At 42.0% G+C, this 25,987-nt stretch overlaps 3 protein-coding genes across 6 annotated transcripts in view; 2 read left to right on the forward strand and 1 right to left on the reverse strand.

Annotated features, from left to right (window-relative positions):
• The window catches only part of FILIP1L (filamin A interacting protein 1 like), a 152,909-nt gene extending 139,244 nt beyond the window's left edge, over window positions 1-13,665 (forward strand). Inside the window, exons 5-6 of one of the 2 annotated variants that reach the window (XM_033146610.1) lie at window positions 287-3,053; window positions 12,647-13,665. In XM_033146610.1, coding sequence (XP_033002501.1) covers window positions 287-3,053; window positions 12,647-12,835 — 2,956 coding nt within the window. In that variant the 3' untranslated portion in view covers window positions 12,836-13,665. Of the gene's footprint in view, window positions 1-286; window positions 3,054-12,646 lie in introns of those variants that run through there. The other variant, XR_004426436.1, reaches the window with a different exon arrangement.
• Window positions 1-17,798, reverse strand: part of CMSS1 (cms1 ribosomal small subunit homolog) — a 179,099-nt gene extending 161,301 nt beyond the window's left edge. Inside the window, exon 1 of the mRNA XM_033146612.1 lies at window positions 17,581-17,798. Coding sequence (XP_033002503.1) covers window positions 17,581-17,641 — 61 coding nt within the window. The 5' untranslated portion in view covers window positions 17,642-17,798. The remainder of the gene's footprint in view (window positions 1-17,580) is intronic.
• Window positions 17,799-18,788: 990 nt separating this feature from the next.
• TBC1D23 (TBC1 domain family member 23) overlaps window positions 18,789-25,987 on the forward strand; it is a 31,632-nt gene continuing 24,433 nt past the window's right edge. Inside the window, exon 1 of one of the 3 annotated variants that reach the window (XM_033146618.1) lies at window positions 18,789-18,869. In XM_033146618.1, the coding sequence (XP_033002509.1) occupies window positions 18,832-18,869 (38 nt within the window). In that variant the 5' untranslated portion in view covers window positions 18,789-18,831. The remainder of the gene's footprint in view (window positions 18,870-25,987) is intronic. The other 2 variants (XM_033146619.1, XM_033146616.1) reach the window with 2 other exon arrangements.

Below are 25,987 nucleotides of genomic sequence, written 5' to 3' on the forward strand. Positions count from 1 at the left end.
ATCTACCTTCTACCTCCTTCCTAGCCTAGGGCAATATATAATCCACATTAGCATCCACACCAAAGGAAGAAGAGAAGGAGGTATAGAAGCTGATACCTTTGAACAAGTTAAAATTACAACTGTGGGAAATGCATATTATCTGTTCAAGAAATATTATTATATCTGTTCAAATGTTTTCTAAAAGAAAGGATTTCACATTTTCTAAAACAGCACTTCATTTCTTAAGTACTAGTACATATCTGAAACACTATCACAAAATTAATTTTGATTATTTTTTGCCTTTCAGATTGAAAAAGCTTATTGACCAAGACGCAGCCTATCAGGCAAAAAAAGAAAAGGAAAACAGCAAGAAAATAAACAAATTGAAGGAGGAGCTGACAAAACTCAAATCATTTGCGTTATTGGTCGTGGATGAACAGCAAAGACTCACAGAACAGCTAAGCCTGCAAAGCCAAAAGATCCAAGACTTGACCATCACTGCGGAACAAGCTCATGAGAAACTCTCCACTGCAGAAACAAAAGCTCAAGAAGAGGAGCAGAAAGCTCTCCGGCTGGAAGCAGAACTTCAGGCGCAGTCCTGTAAGGCCTGCCAAGAACAGGAGGTCGCCATGGCCAAACTAACCAATGAAGAGAGCCAGAACCGCCAGCTCCGCTTAAAATTAACAGCTCTCAGTCGGCAAATAGATGAACTTGAGGAGACTAATAAGTCATTGCGGAAGGCGGAAGAAGAACTGCAGGACCTGAGAGAGAAAATGAACAGAGGGGAATGCGGAAACTCTACCCTTATGTCTGAAGTGGAAGAACTAAGGAAAAGAGTACTGGAGATGGAAGGGAAGGACGAAGAACTCATAAAAATGGAAGAACAGTGCAGGGAGCTTCACAAGAAGCTAGAAAAAGAAGCCTCCCAGAGTAAGAACTTCAAAGCAGAAGTTGATAAACTCAACAAGAGAATAATGGAGCTTGAGAAACTGGAGGATGCTTTCAGCAAGAGCAAGCAGGAATGTTACTCTTTGAAATGCAACCTTGAAAAAGAAAAAATGTTAACAAAGCAGCTTTCACAGGAACTGGATGGCTTAAAAGCCCGTATAGGAGAGCTTGAAATAATTGAAAGCAAATTGGAAAAGACAGAGCTCACACTTAAGGAAGATTTGACTAAACTGAAATCATTAACGGTCATGCTTGTAGATGAGAGGAAAACAATGAATGAGAAAATAAAACAAACAGAAGAAAAACTACAAACTGCAAATACACAACTTCAGCTGGAACAAAAAAAAGTTATGTCAGTCACCGAAAAACTGATTGAAGAAAGCAAGAAGGCATTAAAATCTAAAACTGATGCAGAGGAAAAAATGTCCCATCTCACAAGAGACAGGGATGAGTTGAAAAACAAACTAAAAGCAGAGGAAGAGAAAGGAAGTGATCTCTCCTCCAAAATGAACCTGCTAAGGAAAAAGCTTCAATCCTTAGAAGCCATTGAAAAGGAGTTTCTTAAAAATAAACTTAAGGAAACTACCAAGCCTAGCCCATCTTTGCAGCAAGAAAACAACAAGATTAAAGAACTAGCCCAGGAAATTGAGAGGCTCAAACACAAACTTAAAGAAATGAAAGCCATAGAAGATGATCTCATGAAAACAGAGGACGAATTTGAATCTTTAGAACGTAGATATATCAATGAACAGGACAAAGCCAGATTCCTATCAGAGGAACTTGATGTTGTGAAAAGAGAATTGGCTCGGTATAAATTAGCAGAGAAGACGGAATGCAACCACGAACAGAGATTATTCAGGAAACTCAAGGAAGAAGCAGCCAAATCAGGACACCTTTCAAGGGAAGTAGATGCACTGAAGGAGAAAATTCATGAGTACATGGCAACAGAAGATTTAATATGTCATCTAAGGGAAGACCATACAATCCTGCAGAAGAAACTCACTCACCAAGAAAACAAAAACAAAGAATTGGGAAGAGAAATGGAAATCCTTACTAAAGAACTAGAGAGGTATCGGCGTTTCAGTAAGAGCCTCAGACCAAGTCTCAATGGAAGGAGAATTTCCGACTTGCAAGTTCTCTCTAAGGAAGTTCAAACAGAACCAGCAGACAATGAACCACCTGATTACAAGAGTCTAGTTCCTTTGGAACGGGCTGTCATAAATGGACATTTATATGAAGAGAGTGACAACGAAGAAGACGACGACAACAATGATGATGAGCAAACAATATCCTTCAAGTACAATTCCGCTGTTGCAAATGCAGTAAACAATAGTAAACTTTGGATACCGTGGATGAAGTCCAAAGAAAGCCATATCCAAAATGGAAAAGTTCTCACGAAGCAGAATGGAAACTGCATTAAGCCTGGAAATTTGGTTCTAAGCCATACACCAGGCCAGCCTCTTCATATAAAAGTTACTCCTGACCATGGACAAAACACAGCTACCCTTGAAATAACAAGCCCTACTACAGAGAGTTCCCACTCTTTTACAAGTACAGCTGTGATACCCAACTGTGGCACACCAAAGCAAAGGATAACCATAATTAAAAATGGGTCTTTAACGCCTATAAAATCTAAAGTAGCTGATGGTTATACAAGTCCAGAGCAAGCCATGCCACCACTTACTATGTCTGCCTTTGCTAGATCTCAAACACCTGAATCATGTGGCTCTGTAACTCCTGACAGGACAATGTCCCCTCTGGCTCTTACAAGTGCTTCAAGTTCCCCGGAGCAGGTACTTTCACCAGAGCCTCTGGAAACTGGTGACCAGCATGCTATCTTTAGAGTATCCCCTGAAAGGCAGTCGTCCTGGCAGTTTCAAAGATCTAACAGTTCTGGTTCTAGTGTGATAACTACTGAAGATAATAAAATACACATTCACTTAGGAAGTCCTTATGTTCAAGCTATTCCTAATTCAGCAAAAAGCATTAGCCCTTGCACCACAGTGCAGGATAGCAGAAGTCCAGCGTTAGCTAATGGAACGCCAACTAAAGCTATCAACAAAATCACCAGCAGCATCACTATTACACCAACAGCCACTCCTCTCCCACGGCAATCACAAATTACAGTAAGTAATGTGTATAACTGACCCTCCCTTGCTGTGTTGACTTACTTACCAGCAATACAAACTTATACTCTCCATCCTGGCAAGAAAGATTTGGGACTATTTTAATTAGAACTTTGTGAGAATTCCTTGCATGTGGTCCAACAACAGCATACAGAACTAACATGAAGATCCGTCTCTTTAAACATATATAAAGTGTGCACTTACTGTATTACCTGTTCATTTAAATAACTTTTTTGTAAGACACTTAATACTTGCACCTGTATAAATGCATCTTTGTGTATTGACGTTTTCAACAACTGACATTATTTCTTGACTGCAACTTTTTTGGGTGAAATATTTTAACATTACAAAACAGTAAATAATTGTGTTTTTTAACCACTGCCTGCAGAAATCATTTCGTTTTTGTTCCTCTGTATGTGAATTTTTGCACGTAAAAGTTTGATTTTAATCTTTAGACAGCGTGTTAATTTTCGTTCACTACCTTACTCATTCCCTGATTTTTCTATTGCTATACAGATCAGTACTTTCTGATCAAATAGCATACAAAATTGCATGTACTTTAAAATAATGATGCATGAAATTACATGAGACCCCAGAGTAGCATAGTGGTAAAGAGAGTGAGTCGAGAGCCAGAAAGTGGCTGAGGTGAGATCTGAGCCAGCAACGAGCTCCCTGGGCAGAGTAAGAGAAGCCACTATCACTAATTTTCAGGATTGAAGAGAATATGTGCAAAATGCTTTCAGCACTTGGGATAGCACTATATCAATTCAAAGCAAGCAAGTAAAAATTTGTCAAAGCAAGCAAGTAAAAACATTTGGGGAAAAAGTAATCTGGTAGTTCTCCCACCCCCACCCCCCACAATGCAAACTGGATCATGAGAATTATACTCCAACTTCATTAAGCCAGTTATTTCTCTCCCCTACCCACACACTTTTAATACGGGGAGCTACTTTACAGCAAGTCAAAATATTTATCGAGCCTAGCATTCCTTACTCTGACTGGCAGCAGCTCTCCAGGATCTCAGGCAGACGTCTTTCATATCACCAGTCATGTGATCCTATTAACTGGAGATGCCTGGGAATCTCCTGGATGAACTGCAATAGCTTTGCCACTAACCTGTATCAAATTAGGTAGTGAACACAGGAAAAAAAATATTTCCATCACATCTAATTCTGACAGACAATATTCAATGAATATCAAGGCCACGTAAAAATGAAGCCCAAGTTCTGTTAAGGATAACAGCTGCCTGTACTATGGGCTCCACTACAAAATTTGCCCTTAACTTTGGGTGCATTCACAAATAAGGACCCCAGGTCCAGTTGCGGACGACTCTGGGGTTGCGGCGCTCATCTCGCTTTATTGGTCGAGGGAGCTGGCATATAGCTTCCGGGTCATGTGGCCAGCATGACTAAGCCGCTTCTGGAGAACCAGAGTAGCACACGGAAACGCTGTTTACCTTTCCGCTAGAGCGGTACCTATTTATCTACTTGCACTTTGATGTGCTTTCGAACTGCCAGATAGGCAGGAGCTGGGACCGAGCAACGGGAGCTCACCCTGTCGCGGGGATTCGAACCGCCGACCTTCTGATCGGCAAGCCCTAGGCTCTGTGGTTTAATCCACAGCACCACCCGCATCCCTGCATTCACAGATATTTCACTGCAAACACACACACCAGCATTGTACCAAGTACCTAACAGATTTTTGCTCCTACAAACATGCAAATATGATTCCAACACTACCCCCTTTTTAAATGCCCACTTCATTAAAGAAAGGAAAACCAGCAAAAGTTTTAAGTGTTATAAATAAATCGAGACATACATATGCATTGTTTCATTCATTAAAAATATATTTATTCCACCTTTCCATATATATGTTGTAGGTAGCTCTCAGAAAGACAAAAGAAAATACCAACACAACATTAAAACTCAATACAAAGAACATGAGCATAATCCACAACGGCACAACAACCTGCTGTCCACAGACAGCTGTTGTTCAGTCAAATGCCCAACAAGACAGCAGAACAAGTTTATTCAAACATGAAACACAATTTTTCAAATGGGAACTTAGTGAAACAGAAGGTGGCCATTTAAACTCACTGGAGAATGCATTCCAAATACAGGGGCCATCAATGAAAAAGCCCCACTTCCATTTGCCACTCACCTAATCCCTGAAGGTGGGGGCACTAGCTAATGGTGACCTCAAAAAAGCCGTATTCATGTAGAAACAGGTGACCCTGTAAGGTAGGAGGGGAACTGGAACTGTCTAGTGGGCCAGGCTGTTCTCTCCTCTGGCCCTCACATACCAGGTTTGACAGGTGGGTGAAACTGGTCATCTGTCAATCAACTCCCAATGATCTCGGGTGACATTTTTTGCCCGCAGACATTTGACAGAGCACTTTGCAAAACATTTCACAAAACAGCACTTTGCAAGACCTGACAATCAGCTGACTGGGGTGCCCACAAACCTATTTTTGGCTGAGCCAGTTTTGTTACCTGTCCCATGAATGATGCCAAGTGTAGGGCAGGTGGGTATGGCTTGGCCAAAACTATCCCCTAGGCCATATGAGGAGGCCTGGTGGGACTAAATAGGCCCATGAGCCTGAGGTTCCCCACATAAAAGGCATATCCAAGATCCAGGTCATAAATCGGAATATCTGTAAGTTGGTATTCCAGTATGCATGTAACACTAAACCATAGTTAACAATTAACTATGGTTCACTAAGAATGAGCAGTGTGCTGGTGCATGGTGCTGATTAGTGCATGCTTCGCCCCGCCTCCAATCCTATATTTGATGCAACTGGGGAAAAGACAGTATAAAGGCTGGCTTGGTGCTAGATGTTAACCAGTGTTCCCAGTTCCCCCACCCCACCTCCCCAAGCAAACCATAAGGAGTCAGCCAATAACAAACAGTGGCTTCTGTTCCTGGTTTGGTTAAACTGTTCTGTCTCTTTAAACCATATGTACTTTTTAACTATGGTTTAATGTATGAATCAGACCAAAACGCTACAATTTCCTTGATAAAATAAAGTGATAAATTAAAGGCACAGTTAAGGGGGGAGCTTTTACAGATGTTTAATCTAAAGTACAAGGAGAGCCTACTGAAATTAAGGTAATCGTGTTCATGACCTGCAGCCTTCATATGTATTGCTCCTATTTTCCAAGCAAAAGGTATGTGCATCAGCAATCCCATTGAAACAGCTATATTTAAAACAGGTGTGAATGGGGGGGGGGTCCTCAGGTGGAATAAGAGGTATTTTGAGGGGTAAGTAAGCTTGTGATGTTGTAATAACACACAAATACACATTAAATACCAATATTCTTAAACTACTCAGTATCTCTACACTTACAGTGCAATCCTATATATATCTACTTAAAAGTAAGTCCCACTGAGTTCAACAAGGCTTGCTCTCCCAGGTGCATAACTAAGTGCAGCCTTAGTTATTCTGGTTTGATATTACAAAAGAAAGTAAATTGTATTTCAGGTTGCTTTATCAGCTGCATTTAAGTCTTTAAGACATAGATCACCATCTAGAGAAATTTAGACACACCTTAAATTCCGCTGAAATCCGTGGAAATTCACATTGATAAATTTCTCTGGATTACAAACATAAAAAGAAGCATATTTTTTGGTTAGGCTTTTGCTGAAATTCTGTGATTATTATGAAGCGGTGTTTTCAAAAGCTGAGAAAGTTAACTGTTAGAAGAACAGCAGCACAGTTGCTGAACTATTTGTTTCACTGGCAAGAATATATCAGGAATAATGTGCATTCAACAGAGACAATATTTAAAAGATAAGTGGATCCTGTCAGGAAATAGCAGGCCAAAAATAACCAGCGATCCAATAAAGCCTTGCTTTGGATGAACTTTTCAGGTATCGACTATGCGAGAAAAAGAAATTGAACACACAAAACATGATTTGCAAATGAATAGTTTGCCAATTTGACAAAACGAAACTACCAAATAGATGTTTGGTTTTTTGAAGGTAAATAACCCAAGGTAAACCTAGGATGCAGTCCATAAATCTATCCTATCAATTGACTGAAAGAGCTGGTTTCACTTTAAAAAAAAAAATAGTCCTATTCCACAAAACAGGCTAATCTGCCAGAACGGAATCCAGGGTATACACATGATCTAACAGAGGAAGATACAAACAAACTGCATATACAAGGCAAGCAAAGAGGCATTATTTTTAAACTGGGGAGGAGCAAACATTGTACATCAAGCATTGTAACACACCATATTTAAAATGCCAGCCAAATGGGGAGGCATTGCACCCATGCATTCCAGTGATAGGATTCAGATACAAAACACAACTTTGTGTTTTTAACCCAGGTATCCTGCCAACCTAGCAGTTCGAAAGCACATCAAAGATAAATAGGTACCACTCCAGCGGGAAGGTAAATGGTGTTTCCGTGCGCTGCTCTGGTTTCGCCAGAAGCGGCTTAGTCATGCTGGCCACATGCCCCGGAAAAACTCTGCGGACAAACGCCGGCTCCCTCGGCCAGTAAAGCGAGATGAGCGCTGCAACCCCAGAGTCGTCTGCGACTGGACTTAACTGTCAGGGGTCCTTTACCTTTACCTATCTAACTACAGGTATTTGAAGCATATTATTAAATCTGTTTTAGTATGGTGGTCAGCTTGGCCCACATAACATACAAATAATGTAAGAACTGCATACTTGTAATCCTGGTCTTATAGATCAGAGCCCCAATTGAACAGGAGAAATTTATTAGGCATGTGAGGCAAATTTCTGGGTTTAAGCGTTGCACCTCAGGGAACACTCCTCAAGCTAAGGATATGTGCTGCAGTGGAACAAATACCGGTAGCTACCTTTCATAGGAACAATAGAACAAAATAAAACAAAACAAAACCGTATTGTTTCTACACAACAGAACTATGGTACATGAACATCAAGAAAAGGGTTAGGTGTAGTAGACAATAAATGACCTAGCCACATGCAACAGCAGCTACTTATACAGTACAGAAAGACTGGCTGAAAACAACCTATTAAAGCATTCTATGTAATTACAATGATTAAAAGGATCACACCTGGATTAATTATCAGTAACTCAACTGAAGACAGTCTAATTTGATTTGATTTATATAAAAAAAATCAAAAGGAGAGACAAGACAGTAAGGTTCTGCAAAGTTCTAAAGGTTGGCTATCTACTTCAAACTCTGCTTGGCTCATTTAATAATGCCAAGCCACAACTCTCCTTTATCATAACCTGCATATGCTGCTGACTTGCATGTAATTTATAGTGATTTTAAAAGGACTTACTCATGAGGAAAAATATGTATAGGCTCACAGTTCAATAGAATAAAAGACCTCTACTTCTATTCCAAACTCCAATTCTATGCCAAATACCATGTTAAAAAAGAAAAACCTATCATAATATTACTATAATGGGTTGGCAACAGATTATGCCAACTGCCTCTAAGGTTCCTCTGCTTTTCACTTAAATATAGGGTTTATTTCTAAATGCTTCAAATGGTAACCACATCCTGTGAAATTAAGCAATTCTATCCTGAACCCACATTAAATTAAACAACCTATAATGCAAACTTTAGAAATCCTTGGGTGATCAGATGCATCATAAAGGGCAACATGAACAAGTTTAAAATCATGCATTTGCCCATTATTTCCCTGGGGCTATCCTAACTGAATGCTGTAACTGAAAACAGCAAAAATCTAAGACTATTTAGCTCATATTGTGCACCACCCAGGCAAGTACTGCTGTGGTGGATCAGACCAAATATCCTTCTAGGGTGACACTCCATCTCCCAGTGGCCAGTTACCGGTATGTTCTGTCTCCACATGTTTGGAGTCACAAGTGAAGAGAGTGCTGTTGAACTCAGGTCAACAGCTCTCCAGAGATGGGCCTCTGACCAGATCTTTAAAAGGTTCTTCTTACATTATTATGCCACTGGTGAGCTTACAAAGAGAACTACAGGAAAAGCCATTTATAGCTTGTTCCCAGCATTCGACATAGGTTTAGCAGAAATATTGTGCTAGGAAAAACAGAAGGGCAGAAACAGGATAAAAGTGACCTTCCTTTCTTTGGCACTCCCAGTTCCTTTGCCTCAGTCTGGTCAGTGGGCTCATCTGCCGGCCAACTCCAAGAAACAGATACTAAACCCAGTGGTTGTCACTGACAGGCTGCTTGCCTAAGTGGTTCTTTCTAACGCCACAAAACAGAAAGACCTGGCACATATACATTCACATTTTAAAAGGGGGCTGTAATCTATCTACAAAAGTGGAAAAGTTGAGCACATTTTACTTCCCACTAATGTCAATGGCAACAAACATCACTTGTTCAGCATTATTCCATTTAAATCAGCTGAATCCAGAAGCTTAGCTTGTGCCCACCCTTGGTATTTCCAAATGATTGTCAACTTTTTATATCAGGTATGACAGTTAGGTTTCTGTCTCAACCAATATGGCCTTGTGGTTCATATATACCTGGAGATAAGCATCCCTGCGGTAAACAACCCCAGATTTGAGAATTGTATCAGATGCAACTTTGCAGCTGAAGTGTCCTTAGAAGGCAGGGGTGAGGAACCTGATGCCCTTCAGATATTGTTAGACTCCTGCTCTCATCATCCCCAGCCAGCATGACCAATGGTCAGGGATAGTTTTTTTATTTGTTTATTTCAAGTTTGTGGGCTGCTTTTCATCAAGGGGTCTAGAGGGTGGCAACACAAGAATGCACCTTTTCTGCAGTGGCTCCCTGCTTGTGGAATGCTCTCCCCAGGGAGGCTGACCTGGCACTTTCGTTACATATCTTTAGGTGCCAGGCAAAAACTTTCCTCTTCTCCCAGGACTTTGTCTAATTAGCCAATCAATGGCCTTTTAAACTGGGGGAGAGGTATTGTTTTTGTTGTTACTATGTTATGCATTTGTGTTTTTATATTGTAAACTGTCCTGTGATCCTTGGATGAAGAGCAATATAGAAATTTAATAAACAACAACAAGAACCTAAGTACCTGAAGTTCTGCTACCTCATAGAATCATAGAAGTGTAGAGTTGGAAGGGACCCTGAGGGTCATCTAGCTTAACTCTCTGCAACCTCAACTACAGAATCCATGACAGGTGGCCATCCAACCTCTACTTAAAAACATCCAATGAAGGAGAGTCCACCACCTGCAGAGGGAGTTGGTTCCACTGTCGAACAGCTCTTACTGTCAGAAAGTTCCTCCTGATCTTTAGTAGGAATCTCCTTTCTTGTAATTTGAATCCATTGGTTTGGGTCCTACCCTCCGTAGCAGGAGAAAACAAGCTTGCATATTTGTATGTGTGTGTATATACATATATCACTTTAATTGTACGAAACATGCTTCACAATCCTGATTTCACCAAGCCATGTAAGCCCTGTGAAACAAGGTATTAAATTATACTGTAGACATGAAAAAATTAAGCTGACACACAGGGGCAGTTGCCAAAGAACTCCAAGGCTAAACTGGTATTTGCACGTGGGTTTCTTTGACTAAATGTATTGCCCAAAAGGAATTAGAAGCATTTGGAAAGCTTATAGGAAAGATGATGAGTCCTAGGAACTAATCAGGAATACTTCCTAAGTAGAACTGGACTCAGCAATTCAGGCAGCATTAAAAAAATAACCAGAAACAGTCCAGCCCATTTATTCCAGGCTCTCTCATATACGAAACAATTTTCTTCTCAGCATATCAGGTCTTCTGCCCAGGTGGGGGATAAATATGAAGGAAAACCAGCTTCTACCCATTGGTGTGAAGGGAACTTACCTACTGTACATCACACTCAGCAGAATATAAATGGAACAGAAATTAAGCAATTGTACCCTCTGCAGGCCAAACCTTATCAGTTTAACATCATAAACACTCAATTCCATTCACCAGTTAATTTTGCAAAGAGGGTGTGTGTGTGCTCAATCAGAGATCAGATATATACATGCAAGGCTGGTCCACGCAGGTGCGGGTCTTCTGCCCACATACTACATTAGGTAAAACAAATTAAATACGTGTCAACCTGGGGAGTAAAGTACCCCAGTAGGCAATGTTCAGCTTCCATTGGTCTCTCATGTTTGTAGCCTCTAAGTGCCATAGTTGTTTGCATTTTCAGATTGCCAGCCACACTCTTTATCCTTTCCAGCTAATCAGCAGGATAAAAGCCTTCCTTGCAGATTCAGTCTTTCTGAACATCTCTCTCTTGATTGCCTTAAAAAAAAATCTCAGTAGACTTTGGGAGCAACATGTGCCCTTGATAGCTGTTTAGAAGCTGCAGCTAATGAACAACATAGTGGCCCACCTACTGGTCTAAGTAAGAAGAGCCACAGAACCCAGAATCAGCTAAGCACCCATATTTCTTCCAGGACACTATCCAAAGTGTTAACTTTTGACCTGTGAAGATTTTTACACTATGTTGATTTGCAATCTCCAAGGTCAGTCAATACCTCTGATTTATTTGGTGTGGCTTTTAGCAGCTAAGTTTAATGAGTTTGGTTTAATGCAGGGATGGGGAACCTGTAGCCTTTATTACCTTCTAGTCTTCACCCCTGACAATTACCTATGTTGGCTGGAGGCCAACAATATTTAAATGTCCACAGGTTCTCTATCCCTACTTATATTTACTGCAGTCTTGTCATTTCCTTCTTGCCCACCATGAATTGCAGCTGCCTCAAAGTAGTATCCAAGTGGCTAAAAGATGGCTTTTTCTTCTAGCCTACTATCTGCACAGCTCCAGAAAGAGGTGCAACAAGCCATTGCCATCTCAAGCCGCACATGTTCCTTTCTTATATTTATTTATTTATTAAAGTATTCATATACCGTCCTTCTACAAAAACATCAGGGCAGTGTATAACAACATAAAGACATTTAAAAACAATACAAAGCAATCTCTAAAACGACTAGCTACTCAGGGTGCATTTTAGACAACTGCATAAACCTGTCAACATGAAAAGGTGTTTAAGAGATGCCTAAGTCAAAAGCAAGGATGCCAGCCAAATCTTCCCAAGTCTTCTAATTTTTACAAACAGTGAAAACAGCCTAGACACCAAGTCACAAAGTGAACAAATGATCACAGAAGTGCTGTTCCTGATTAATCCCATTAGACTGTAAATCAGGACATATCTAAAAAAAGAGAAACTGAACAGAAATAAATATTTCATGTCACTCTCCCCCAAAATATGGATGCAATATGGACCCAAAAATATTTCCTTTGCTTTCCCTGATGGTACCCTTCACAACACATCTTGAGCAATTTGTTAAAACATTTGTCTTGATTATCTATTTGGTTCAGTTAGATCTGTAACAAAATCTAGAACCCCACTGTTCATAATTTGGTCAAGCACAATCCCCAGTGACGCTTAAAAAAAACATGCTTCAGAGTTTGAAAATGGTCATATTCTACAAACTAATGAACTTTGCTGCCATCTAGGGACAAAGGCCTTCACAGCTCTTACATTCCTATCTAGTATCTTCTTTAAAAACAACCCCAAAACTGTATTATACCAGTCATTTTAAGTTATATTTCATGCCAATTTGTATGTTTACTAAAGAACTGTGCAAACTGCCAGCCTTAACAATTACTCCTCTCCCTTTTGTTGTAATCTATCCCAGATTGCTGATGTCTTTCGTCAAGCAATTCCTACGCGGATCCCTAAACCAAAGACTACCAGTGCAACTGTAGTACCAGTGAGGACACCTACTGGGCAACTCAAGACACCACTCCAGGACAATAAAGCTGGAAAATCACACAACACCAAAACCATTCCCAGCGTTGCCATTCAAAATGGTGGGAAAAGATAGACTGGCCTGATATGCAATAGAAAAATGTCTAACTTTTGAGTAACGAGGATACACCATGCCCATTTTGTCCCCAAGACTATGCAAGTAAAAGGTAATATAAAAGCATCATACATGGGCAGAAAATGTTGACACTGGAATTATAAAGCATCAGGATTCAGGACATGCTTATGAAGTTTCTGTTCTCCACAAAGCAATGTAAGGGTGCTCCATATTCCTGATCTGCACCGAGCAGCACATTAACAGAGGTTGCCTCTTAGCACAGAGTGAGAAATGAGGTTTCCAATTAGTTCAGATGTGAGCTCTTGCAAGGTTTCTCCACACAGCAGTGAAATTATGTCCGTCCACGTATGGTCTGTTACGAGATCATTTCACTTCCTTTAACAGTAGCTATAGTTAGAGGGAATTTTCTTCTGGTGAAATGGTGACGGTGTTTCTTAAGGTTGTTTGCATTGCTATGAAACAGAAAAGTCGTATCAGACAGGCAGAATACTAAAACTTTAGATATGACCAAGGTCAATGCTGCAAATGGGTAACTGGGAAGTAGACAACCCAGGCCAAATAGCAATGGATGCCTGTCCTGCTCCTTCCACCTACAGAGAACCTGGTGGTATGGCACCAAGAACATACTTCTCCTGTCAGACACCAAAATGGCAGCAGAAGAAACACAAGAGAAGGCTAGAGGGTCTGACATTCAGTACCCTTCCCCAACAGGAAAAAGAGTTGGGGAGCAATGACACTGGAGAGGCAGAAATGCTGCATACCACACAGTATATGAAGGAAGTGGATTATTTGCAAGGAGACTATGTATTTTAAACGCTAAGGTGCTGTGTACTGCCATGTACTTTGTGTGTCGAAGTATTAACATAGCAGGTTGAACGAGAAAGTATTTTTTAAATTGACAATTGATTCTTTTAAAGCCAGTACCATTCTTGTGTGTTTGGGTTTGTAAAGCAAGGCAATGAACATTCTCCTATGTCTCATTATGAAGCCAATTCTTTTCATATGTCAATGTGAAATAATATGCATCACTGAGCATCATTCCTAAGGTGCTATCCAAAGGAGGGAGATGTTACAATTCCCTGAAAAGCATATGTGAAAATATTTAAAGGGGGGGATGTAATAAGCTACCATATTATTTTGGCTTCTGGTGTCAAATGAGGCTCCCCCATGCCCTAAGTGACTATAAAAGAGGAGTTTTTTCCCTAAGAATTGAGGTGGGACTGTTGAAGGAGGCAGAGGCTGCTTCTGAAGGAGAGATGAGTCATCCCCCTCCCAGGCATGTGTGCCTCAGTGAGGATTGAGTGACAAACACCAAGCACCCCTACCGTTCAGTGCAATGTAATTATGAGCAGTGCAGTACAGATACTGGAATACCAGCATAAAATAGAGGTGCCTGTTGCATTTTGTTATTTCACTCAGAGGCCTGCAGTTTATTTCTCCCCCTGACACCTGCTAGAGCTAGGATCTCCAACATGGTGCCTGTAGTAGGTAACACAAAGCCCCCAGATACACCACACTTTGGTACCCACCAAGGTCACGTACCCTACCAATTTATTTTTTAAATTGAGGATTTGTTTGTTTTGGAGGGTGTTGCCTGCTTGGGAGTAGGTGTTTTGTGAAACAGGCATTTTATGGTGCCTATGACCATTTATTAGATTTCAAAATGTTTTCCCCAGGCAAATAAGGTTAGGGAACCCTGTACCAGGAAAAAGCTTGTAAACATCTGACCTCCAGATGGGATCATGTCAGAGTCGTGCATAGACATTGAATCTTGTCTAAACTCATGAGAGCTGACAATACGTGTCCCAACATACATGTGAAGCCTAACCAAGTCCATGTCATGGGGTCCTGCACAACATCAGTCAATGCATACCCTAGTTGCTTGTCTACAATAGTTTTGTGAGTTTTATTCACACCACATGAGATGGGAAAGGTTTTCTATTTAACACAAACTATTGTGTTGGACAGGAGAAGCCTATTGACGTCAAACAAGTATGCATATGATGGAAACAGCTTATAAAATGACACACGTTGCTTATTTAACAAAAATTATATACCACTTGATCGCAATAAAACCTTAAAACAGTTTACAAAAAAAATACATCATCAATACAAGACCATTAAAAAGGGTATTTCAAAACTTTCAAAATCTAATTAAAACAAAAAAGCAGAAAATAAAACACATGTAACTTCTACAAATGTCTGGATACTCCTGTCTAAACAAAAATGTTTTACACAAGAGCAGAAAATTTCAGCGAAGGCACCTGCCTGATGTTAATAGACAATGAGTTCCAAAGTGTACGTGCCACCACACAAAAAATGCAATTTATTACACAGCCCTGTAAGAGAAATACAACTTTGGGAAAATGGCACATGGCAAGAATAACTAGTATTTGTGCTGAAGTTTGAATTTTGGGGTAAAAAATGAGGTACACCATATATTGATAATGGTGCCATTGGTGTCAGCACAAAATGGCTGCCATAAGCAGCAGTACAAAAAAGTGGTGAGTACTGTCATAAAAAAGCCCAGGCCACAGGTATCCTAGGTGCAACCACCCACAGGAGATGGATTTGCTATGGATCCTGACACCCTAATAGAGTTGGCAGGACAAACAGGAAGTAAGTTTCCCATAGAATCTTATGCCCAAGATGCAACTGTGAGCTCCCTTGGAGATGCCAAGATGGAGAAGCCTCCAGACTCCATTACACTCATCATGATACCAAGCTCAGGAGCATGACAGAGTTTGGAATAAAACTGCCCATAATTCAGGCACAAATATAGCACAAATTAACTCTTTTGCAGAAGGCTCGCTTTGAGCAATCCCAGGAAGCTCACCCTCCTCCAGCAGTAACAGAACATTATAGTGTAGTCCAACAAAAACTGATTATACAGAAAGGCCTTAAATGAGGAACGCTAGAGGGCAGCATTCATATTGCCAAAAAGTACTCTCTGGCTATAGCTACACAACATGCTCTAATAGTTGTTCACAGTTGTTTGTCTCCTCAGAAAAACCTGGGAACCAAACTACAATACTCCGGATATTTTACAGAAGGGGTCAGCAAGATTCATCTCTCCTGGGCCAGTTCACTCCAGCGGAGATCCCTCTGTGGGCTGGATCGCGCGCGCACGATTTCTGGCGCCGCGGAAGCGAGTCCCCGCACTGCGCCAGTTTAGTGCAGCACGTGGGGACTCACTGCCTTAGGCTGCTGACCCCTTTTTTACAGAATGAAAAGCAGCTGAAGTATAAGACCAATATATATTTATACTGTATATGTTTCATAGACTCACTGATTTGTAGAGTTGGAAGGGATCACAAAGGGACTACAAAACCACTGGCTATGCAGGAATCTTTTGCCCAGCGTGGGGCTCAAACCCACAACCCTGAGATTTCTTTTTGTAATGTATATATCCCTTCTCTGTATTCATAAGAATCTCTGGTCTTTTGTTATGTCAAGAAGACCCTCTTCAATATATTGGGCATATACGTATGTAAGCATGGGCCAGAGATTAGATGCAAGTGATGGGTATGCATGTTCACCATGCAAACGTTACATATACTGTATGTCCAATCACACGTACACATTGTACATACTAATTCTTTCACAGACAAGGATCCCTACACAATTCCATCAACCAAGTCTCCAGAATGAAACCCAAGAAAGGGGTCAGCCATAGGCCCCTGAGAACTGTACCCTCCACCCCCCCCCTTTATATTTATCCCCCTCATACGCAGCAGTCCTTAAACCCTTTAAGCTTCGAGGCCTTTTTATAAGGGGATCTGCTTCCAGTTTTACTCCTCCTGAAAAGTCACTTCAGCTTTTCATTCGCGCCACCTGTTTCACAGGCTAGTTGGAAGCCAAATTGGTTTCAAAAAATGCAGCGCGCCCAAGCTCTTTTCCTAAAGGGGCTGAAGGGAGACAAGTCCCTTCTCAGCTCAGCTGAAGAACAAATCCCAGTCAGAAACCTAGCAGGCAGTTTAACACTGTTTATTCATTTGTTTTTAAAATGCATTTTATTGGTTTGGGGCCATTATCCTAACGCCCCACATCTCACCGGTTGGAAAACTCTAGCACAATAAACAGGGCCAGATTTAGGTTTGATGAGGCCCTAAGCTACTGAAGGTAATGGGGCCCTTTATATGTCCAGCTGTCCTGTGTCAACAACAAATTGTTGCTGTTTTTTGTGTTGAATATTTGCTATATGGTAATTTATGGACCTAATAGGTATCTAAAGCCGCACATAACAAATAGGAGCCTACACAACACAAAACACTGCTGCTGTATGTAGGTTTTTTTATTTGTTTTTTATCTTATATTTCGGAAATGTACATGCAGTTGTTTTTTCCCTTTAATTTGTTGGGGGGCACCAAGAGAGTGGGGCCCTAAGCTATAGCTTGTTTAGCTTATACGTAAATCGGGCACTGGCCCCACATCTCACCAGGAGGAAAACTCTAGCAAAAAAGCAGTGAAGAGAGCGCAATAAAATCAGATTTGAGTTGCTTTGCCCAAGTGGAGACAAAATGTGTAGAGGAGAGAGAGCGAGAAAGGAAAGTCACAGAGTTGGAAGAGAGGGTCATCTAGCCCAACCCGCTGCAATGCAGGAATCTCAACTAAAACACCCATGACAGGCGGCCAACCAAACTCTAAGAATGCCAAAAGAAAGTCTGAGGCAAAGCACAGAAAGGGAGGCTTTTGCTTTTTAACTTCCTCAGTCACCAGCAAACGCCACCGCTCGGTCCCGGTACCTGGACTGCTGCCGCTCCCTTCACGTGGTTCCCACCAAGGCTCGTCTAGGGTGTCCCCCATGCTGCAGGTCCTCCGCAGGCCACGCCGCTCCTACAGAAGGCTGAGAAGGGGGAGGAGCGGAGGAAGCCGCCGGCTGGCCCTGCTCCAAACGAGGACGGCGAGGTCCGCCCCGAGGGGCGGATGTGGGCCGGGGCCTCCGCAGGCGTCCGGAGCAACGAGCACGGCGCACGCCCTCGGGAAGACGAGGAGGAGGAGGAGGAGGCAGCCTTACTCCAGCGCCGCGTGGTCGTCGCTCCGCCTCCTCGTGCTTTGCTTGTGGATAAGCGGCTTTCGGATGAGGGCGTTTGTGCACGGGGTGCTGGTCCGGAGCGGTAATACTTGCAAAGGGCTCATAAAAGGGTCTTCTAGAGAGGAGTTAATTGTGGGATCAGTGTTCCTCGCATATTCAGGGCAGGGTGCTTTTTTTTTCCCCGTAGCGGCCGCGCGACGTCAAAGTGCCACCCCAAGTTTAATTCACATTTATCCTTCTTTGGAGAAATCATGTTAGTTTTTCAAAGAAAGCACACACACACACACGCCCTATTGCTGGAGAACCATTTGCAATATCTCGACAAGCCTTTTACAATGCAAAGTCAGTCCCCTTATGAAAGCACCAGTGTCTACATTTCGGGGTTGGGTGAGAGGACAGACTGCATCCTCACAACATCCGTAATACTGTAGATTATAAATGCTGCATTGATTGGATAATCATATAATAAGACTTTTGCTCTAATTGTGATATCTAGTTGTTGCTTTGTTAGCAGTGTTTTATAGGTTGCAATCGTTTCGCTTACGATTTGTTAATTATACTACATTATTCATGCCAGATGTGGGGTGCTCTGTTATGTTATGTTCTGTCATACTATGGTTGTTTATTGCTTGTAAACTGCCTTGGGATTAATTTGAATGAAATATAATGAGTAAATAAAATCATGGATACCTCCATAAATATTTTTTTGCTCCTTATGGGAAACAGAAACACTTCTGTCCAGGGACAAAACCAAACACACAAACGGAAAAGGGGGGGGGGGAAAGCTTGCAAAGGGGACTCGGAACCTAAAGGCTGTGCGGCAGTTCTTTTATCGTAAGTCTATGCGCGAATGCTGTGCTTTACGGCAGCCGTGTCGAAAGCAGGAGGGGTTGCGACAGAAAACCTTGGCAGTGTCGGCTTTACGGCTTTACGGCTTCGGTGGTGGGGCACGTCAACAGCTATGGCGGGAGGGGAGGAAGCGCTCCCACCGAGAAGCTGGTGAGTTGGACAATCCATCGGTTAATGGAGTTCTCCGGAGGGGGGGTGGGCGGACGGGGGTCAGGTTTTCCCACCTTCGCCGCCTCTCGTCACAGAAACTGCCCCGCCCGGCGCGGAATGCCTGTAGGCTCTGGGCAGCCCCAGCCCGAAGCCCACTTGCCGGCCGCGGCTGCTGGAGCCGACCGACTCCAGTCCGCCTGACGTGGGCAGGTCCCTTCTGCCTCTTCTCTCCGCAAGGGCCGGTGTCTCGAGGAAGCAGGCAGGGCTCTCTGCACCCGGAGCCCCCCCATTCCTCTCGGCTTGCCCCTGCTCGCTCCCGATGGAGGAGAAGGACGAGCTGTCAAGTTGGGCTTAAAGCGAAGGCTGGGATCCATCCCCACCCCACCCCTTAAACCCAGGCTCCTTCGAAACAAGGCGGCATTTCTCAAGGGGGGTCGGGGGGGATCTTGGTCCGGGATCGGGTCTATTATCGCATTCGGTTATCCGGAACGCCCTTCTTTCAAGCAGCTTCTTGCACACCTTCTCAGCAGCCCTGTGGTTCAGTTTGGCTGAGAGCTGAGCTGGATCAAGGTCCACCCGGCGAGGTTTACAGCTGAGCACCTTGGACTCTCCTCCCCGGCCCCGGTTTGCTACTCTTATTATAACTGCTGTTCCCCACTAGTAACGGTGGCTGAATGGCGCTCCCTATGCAGAGGCTCCAGTTACTGGATGCTGAGGACATAAACATTATTGGGGGATGCCCGTCATCTTCACGCTTTGCCTGTGAGCATCTCACACTCACACGCTTCTGTCTGGCTGCTAGTGTGACTAGACTCATGCAAAGCTAGCCGGATCTCCGTCTCATTCAGCATGGCATTTCTTAAGGGTTCACACTAAAGACATGGCTGACTTAATTTTCATTGGGTCAATATGATCCAGCCCAATGTGTGTGCCTAACATATTTCCATTTTAGTTACTATGGTGTCGATTGTTTTAAAATCTAACCTGAACATTCATGTTCTCGGCAGTTTTCAACTCAGTTTCAGGAAAATGTCTAAGCGAGCTCATCTTTTCTAACTTTAATTTGGAGTGGCCTTTTGTTCAAACTTTTTATTTCTACAAAACTGCTATGATACTAATATACTTTGATCTTTCCCGTGTTATCATAGAAGTAACGCCCTCTAAATTCAGCTGACCCAGTTTCTGTGTAATAATAATTCTAATTATAATAATTTATTATTTATATGCCACCCATCTGACTAGGTTGCCTCAGCCACTCTGGGCGGCTTCCAACAAATTAAAACATCAAACATTAAAAACTTCCCTTCATATGCCTTCTAAAAGTCAGATAGTGGTTTATTTCCTTGACATCTGACAGGAGGGCATTCCACAGGACTTATACTCTGCAGCATGACTGGTTGCTTGTTTACTTGGATTAGAGCCGTAGAGAATACACACACACACCTTGCTGTTGTTATGAATAGAATCTGGTCTCACCTGATTGGATTGGATAGTACACATAAAAGTGATATTTATTTTTGTCCTTTCACTGTATGATTGTGACTTATATATTTGGTGCATCTTTTGCCTGTGCATTAATTAATTTGGTGTTAATTACTGTAAGCTACATATACAATGTAGCTTACAGTAATTAACACCAAATTATCTGTTCTTATAGATTTCTTTAGGTATGGAAAAATTTACCCCATGTCAGGTTCACTATCCACTGGTATCAGAATATTCAAGTTGGCTAAATTTGGTGCATGATTACTCTCCTTTATGATTTCTAGTGTTTGGCTGTTTCAAGGAGTTTCTATCTAAAAAGTTAATTTTTGACTTAAATACTGGACCTTTTGTTTTGCTTTATGTCACAAATGGAGAGTCCAGCTTTCTTTATAATGGGATTGCTTCCAAATTCCAGTCTGGGTTCAAATAGATTTAAGGTGCAGCCATATACTGAATTAGAGTAGCACGCCATGTGACTTGCAACAGACCTCAAATTTCACTTATCACAGGTTACTTCCAGTCAACCTGTTCATTCTGATTTATTTGGACAAAGTTTGCAGGGAGAATGAATGGGGTCTATTATTTATTAAGCATTTGTCATGTCACAATGTAAATGATGCACTTAGTTATTAGTATCTCTTACTCAGCAATATTAAGCATGTTGCCACTTGTTTATAACATTGTCAAGCGCATTCTGAGATAAAACCTACAAGTTGTAACTTTACTGTGGCAAAGTTTGTACTAGATGGATGAGACAATAAATAGGTGTACTGTGTGATAGGACAATGAGCAAATGAGTTTGGAGGTTACAACATAAGCAAAGACTGCTGGAGAATTCCAAAGGGCATTGTGATGTTGGAAGGTCTTTACAGTCTTTTCTGCTTACTTTTTAACAAACACAGAAGTACATTACATAAACGTGGTTCAGAGAGAAGTATTGGGTAGAACAGGGGTAGGCAACCTAAGGTCCATGGGCCAGATGCGGCCCAATCACCTTCTCAATCCGGCCCACGGGCGGTCCGGGAATCAGCATGTTTTTACGTGAGTAGAATGTGTGCTTTTATTTTAAATACATCTCTGGGCTATTTGTGGGGCATAGGAATTTGTTCATATTTTTTTTTCAAAATATAGTCCGGTGCCCCACATGGTCTGAGGGACGGTGGACCGGCCCATGGCTGAAAAAGGTTGCTGACCTCTGGTGTAGAAGGTGCAAAAACTAATGGCATTAATGAAAGTCAGGGCTAAGCACTAGCATACAAAATCTTTTATTCTAGGGTCACCTCCAGGATTAAACTTGTCTGTTATGGTCCTGCAATTGTGACTTCCTGGAGATAGACTTCTTGGAGTTCTTAAGTTCTTCATATACATGCAACCCAAAGAGAATAAAAGGATCTCTGCTAGAATCCAGAAATTTTATATTCTAGGGACATGTCAGAATTCAGGGTTGTCACCAAATTTCTAGCAATATGTGTTTTGGGGGATGTATTGATCCATTGTGGAAGGTCTTAGGCAAAATCCTGATTGTTATAAAGACAAAGAGTACCTGATATGAATATTATCAATTGCCAAAAACACTTTGGAAATTTTAGCTCATGATCATGTTTCAGAAAATTTACTTGAGTTTCCATGTAGTCTGAGAGAGTGACTGTGGCAGAGTTCTTGAATCTTTATGTTTCAGGGAATCAAAATGAAGAGCTTCCCTTTTTTTAAACAACCCAGGGTAAGATTTTTAGGAACCTACTCTGCATGGATTGGAGGGAATTAAAATGTTAAGACTCCAGTAGCAGCTTTTAAAGAGTTAGGAGCCTGACTTTTTTCAATAATAATGATAATAATAATAATAATAATAATAATAATAATAATAATAATAATAAAATTTATTTATACCCCGCCCTTCCCCACCAAACCTCAGGGTGGCTAACACCAATAAAATCACAACAAAAACATAAAACAATTCATTAAAATACAGATTAAAATACAATTTAAAATTTTATTTAGACTGCAGCCTCATTTTTAAGTAGCCCACCAATCACACCAAAAGAATGAAACATCAGGGTTAAACTGAAACCAACCTAAAGGCCAGGTGGAACAGCTCCGTCTTGCAGGCCCTGCGGAAAGATGCCAAATCTCACAGGGCCTTGGTCTGTTGTGATAGACCGTTTCACCAAGTCGGGGCCAGTACTGAGAAGGCCCTGGCCCTAGTTGAAGCCAACCTAGCATCCTTGTGGCTCGGGACCTCAAAAAAAGTTATTATTTGAGGACCTTAAGGTCCTACCCGGGACATACCAGGAGAGGCGGTCCCTTAGGTACGAGGGTCCTAAGCTGCATAGGGCTTTAAAGGTCAAAACCAGCACCTTAAACCTGACCTTGTATTCCACCGGGAGCCAGTGCAGCTGGTAAAGCACTGGATGAATGTGGTCCCGTGGCAAAGACCCTGTGAGGAGCCTCGCCACGGCATTCTGCACCCACTGGAGTTTCTGGTTCAGCTTCAGGGGCAACCCCGCGTGGAGGTGACCGTCGCATGGATCACTGTGGCCAGATCAGGGCGAGAGAGGTATAACATATGGACTTGGTCCATTTTGCTTAAAGTAGTAACTAGCTCTCTAAAAATCATACTGTGCATTTTGCCTTAATGTGGCCAGTCATAGAGAATTCTGTTTGGACAGTAGCCTGCTAGCTTTATCTCATGTACCAGTGTTGTTCTGTTAATTTGGAACAGAATCATGCCTATTTTTCTTACTCCCCGCCCCCTCGCTAAATAGATAAAACAAGAAATGGGTCTTTAGCAAATATTTTTAAAATGAGAAATTATGTTAGGAAGAGTTGGAAATAAGATGTAAAAGGCAGAAGAAAATCATTGTGAAACTATTAGTGAAAAGGGCATTAAAAGTGTTAGAATGCAGCTTTTATGTGCAACATTTCCCTGGCCCTCCCCATACAATATTCAACTCCTTCCTTTGGAATTCCATTAAATTACTGGAAATATACAGGAATAAGGAGTCTCACAATAGTACAGTTTTAAAAGTAAAACACTCATTCATAGAATATCAAACTACTGCATAATGATAACAACAACAATACTTGGAGCCAGCTTAGCCCAAATGTATATTTCTGCTTGCATCCCCCAATTGCTTCCAACTGTTTGAGACCCACACCCACTGCCTGGCTTTTAAAAAAAAAAAAAAAAAGCAACAACAACAATACTTAACATTTTTATAGCACTTGCAAATGTGTAAAGCAGTACTTACAACAAGTAAGTCAGTATTATTAACCCCCATATTGCAGATGGGAAGATTAAGACTGAGGCACAGTGACCACCTTATGAGGTCACAGTAGAGACAAGGTTCAAACCAGGGACCTTTTCATTTGTAACTTGGGCTCTTAGCCACTATGCTAAACTAGCTACACAGAAAAGCTGAATTCACTTTTGTCATAGAATACTGACTAATAGTTGAAGCATAAAAATTGAAAACTGTGGACGGGGGGGGGGGGTGTAACTGAGTATCACAGAACAGAATATGGCTGGCTAGTTGGAATTTTGAACAGAAGCAATCTACATGGTCACCTTTTCTTCCTCAAACACATGGATCTTTATCATAATAATTGATGGTGGTCCAGCAGAGAGCAACACAAAGCACACATGTAGTAGAACGGAGGATTGTGGAAGTTCCTCTTTTATGCACATGAATCAGGCTCACATGGGAGAAACAAACATTTGCGGTAGCCATGAGGAATGCAGGACTGAGAACTGAATAAGGCAGACACAATGACATGGAAGAAGTGGTTAGGCTCCAACCACCATCAGACTGTGGTAGAGGGAATTTCCAGTGATAGTTAAGAATGTGTCTGAGCTTCCTTATTGTTGTTAAAATATGGTTATTAGTACAATGGAACTAACTAAATTCTGTGAGCATTTTCCAAGACTCAAATCAGGTTTTTCACATTTGAAGGTAATAATTTCCAAATAATATTGTAGTTTCATTGGCAATCTTAAATTATGGAAGGCACCGTAAAGTGAAGGGCTGCTTTTTGAGGGTTGACCCTAACAGAAGAGCAAATTGCCCCTCATATTTGCCTCGGCTTTGGGAAAAGGTGCTTGGCAAAGAAGTTCTGGGTGTGAGCCAAAGGAGACCAAATGCGTTGGCACATCAAAGTCAGCATATAACTTGTTGAACTGGCTGCTGTGCTCTTAACACATGCGTTACTGGAGGAAATACATAGAACAATTGAATCTGAGGTTCTCAGAATGCATGCAGTGTTTTTATAACAGGACTCTCTTGAGAATATAGGCAGAAGCAATGAGTGACTATCATTAAGAGAGGAGAGATAAAAGCATCATTACATCTCTGAGGAGCATATGAATAAGCGCTTCAGCAGCCTAGGAGCAGATTAATTTTCCAAGGTTCCAGCTGGCTGATCAATGAATTGTTCCAAAACAGGTGTTCATTATAGTGAAATAATTAAAAGATGAAAGAGATCCTAGTTTGGCTGAGCAAGCAATAATATTAAGTTCATACACTGATGAATAAGAACAGCAGGGGAACAATTGCCTTCTCTCAACAGCAAGATAGTACAGTTTATGTTACTATGATATAGCACAGTATAGTGTATACTAAGGTTACCAGATTTTTTTCCAATGAATCCGGGGACACTTTAAATAAATAAATAAATACTGCACATTCGGGACGTTGATGCTGCAGCGATGGCGATGGCAGAGGGGACCTCAACCTCCACCCTTCCCCTTCCTCCGAGGCTTCTATCTCCTTTCTCCATGAGCCTGGGCAGCCCCTGAGTTGTTGGTTCTTTGGTGGTGGTGGTGGGGAAGCAGTGTGCGGTGGGTCAGGCATGGAAGGCGGAGGAGGAGGGCTGAGAGTGGCGACGGCAAAGCTTGGGCAGCGCAATGCCTCCCTTCCCATCGGAGCAGCCCCATCCCAACTCCTACTTGCGTGCAAGCAGGAGGGGGCAGGGATCTCTCAGCTGGGAAGGGAGGCTTCCCGTTGCCTGAGAGACCCACGCCCCCTCCTGCTTGCACGCAAGGAGGAGTTGGGAGGCTGCTCCGATAGGCAGCATGAAGCCTCCCTTCACAGCTTAGTTGCTGGGGTCAGGGAAGGTGGAGGCAGCCCGGAAGCTGCATCTTAAGAGCCGCTGCACCACCATCATATGGGGACTTCCGAGCAGCTCCTGAAGCCAGCCAGAGCCAACTGCTCCTGGCTGCTGAGATTGGGGCAGAGAAATGAGGTAGTTGGCTTCTACCAGCCTGTCATAGCTGTCAACCTTTTCCCTTTTCCCCCCAATGCTATAATATGGGAATTTCGCGCAAAAAAAGGAAGGTTGACAGCTATGGCCCTAGTTACATGCTTAACTCTGGATCAAACCTGTTAAGATTTGTGCCATAAATATTTCAGTGTTTCTTTAATCTCTTTCCACCACCCCTTTTGGCACATGCCCATACCCACAAAGCAGATCATTAAAATATAATCTAAAGCATAACAATGTCTCATTTTCAGAAGGATAAATATAATATCTAAGGTGCTTCACTTCAAATGAGATGGAACTTGAATCATGTATGCTTCTATTTATAGGCAAATTACTAGGGGCTGTTACCTCTTCTCACTCTGCTTGCCAGCCTTGCC

This window comes from Lacerta agilis, chromosome 4, assembly GCF_009819535.1.
Source record: "Lacerta agilis isolate rLacAgi1 chromosome 4, rLacAgi1.pri, whole genome shotgun sequence".
Lineage (NCBI taxonomy): Eukaryota > Metazoa > Chordata > Lepidosauria > Squamata > Lacertidae > Lacerta > Lacerta agilis.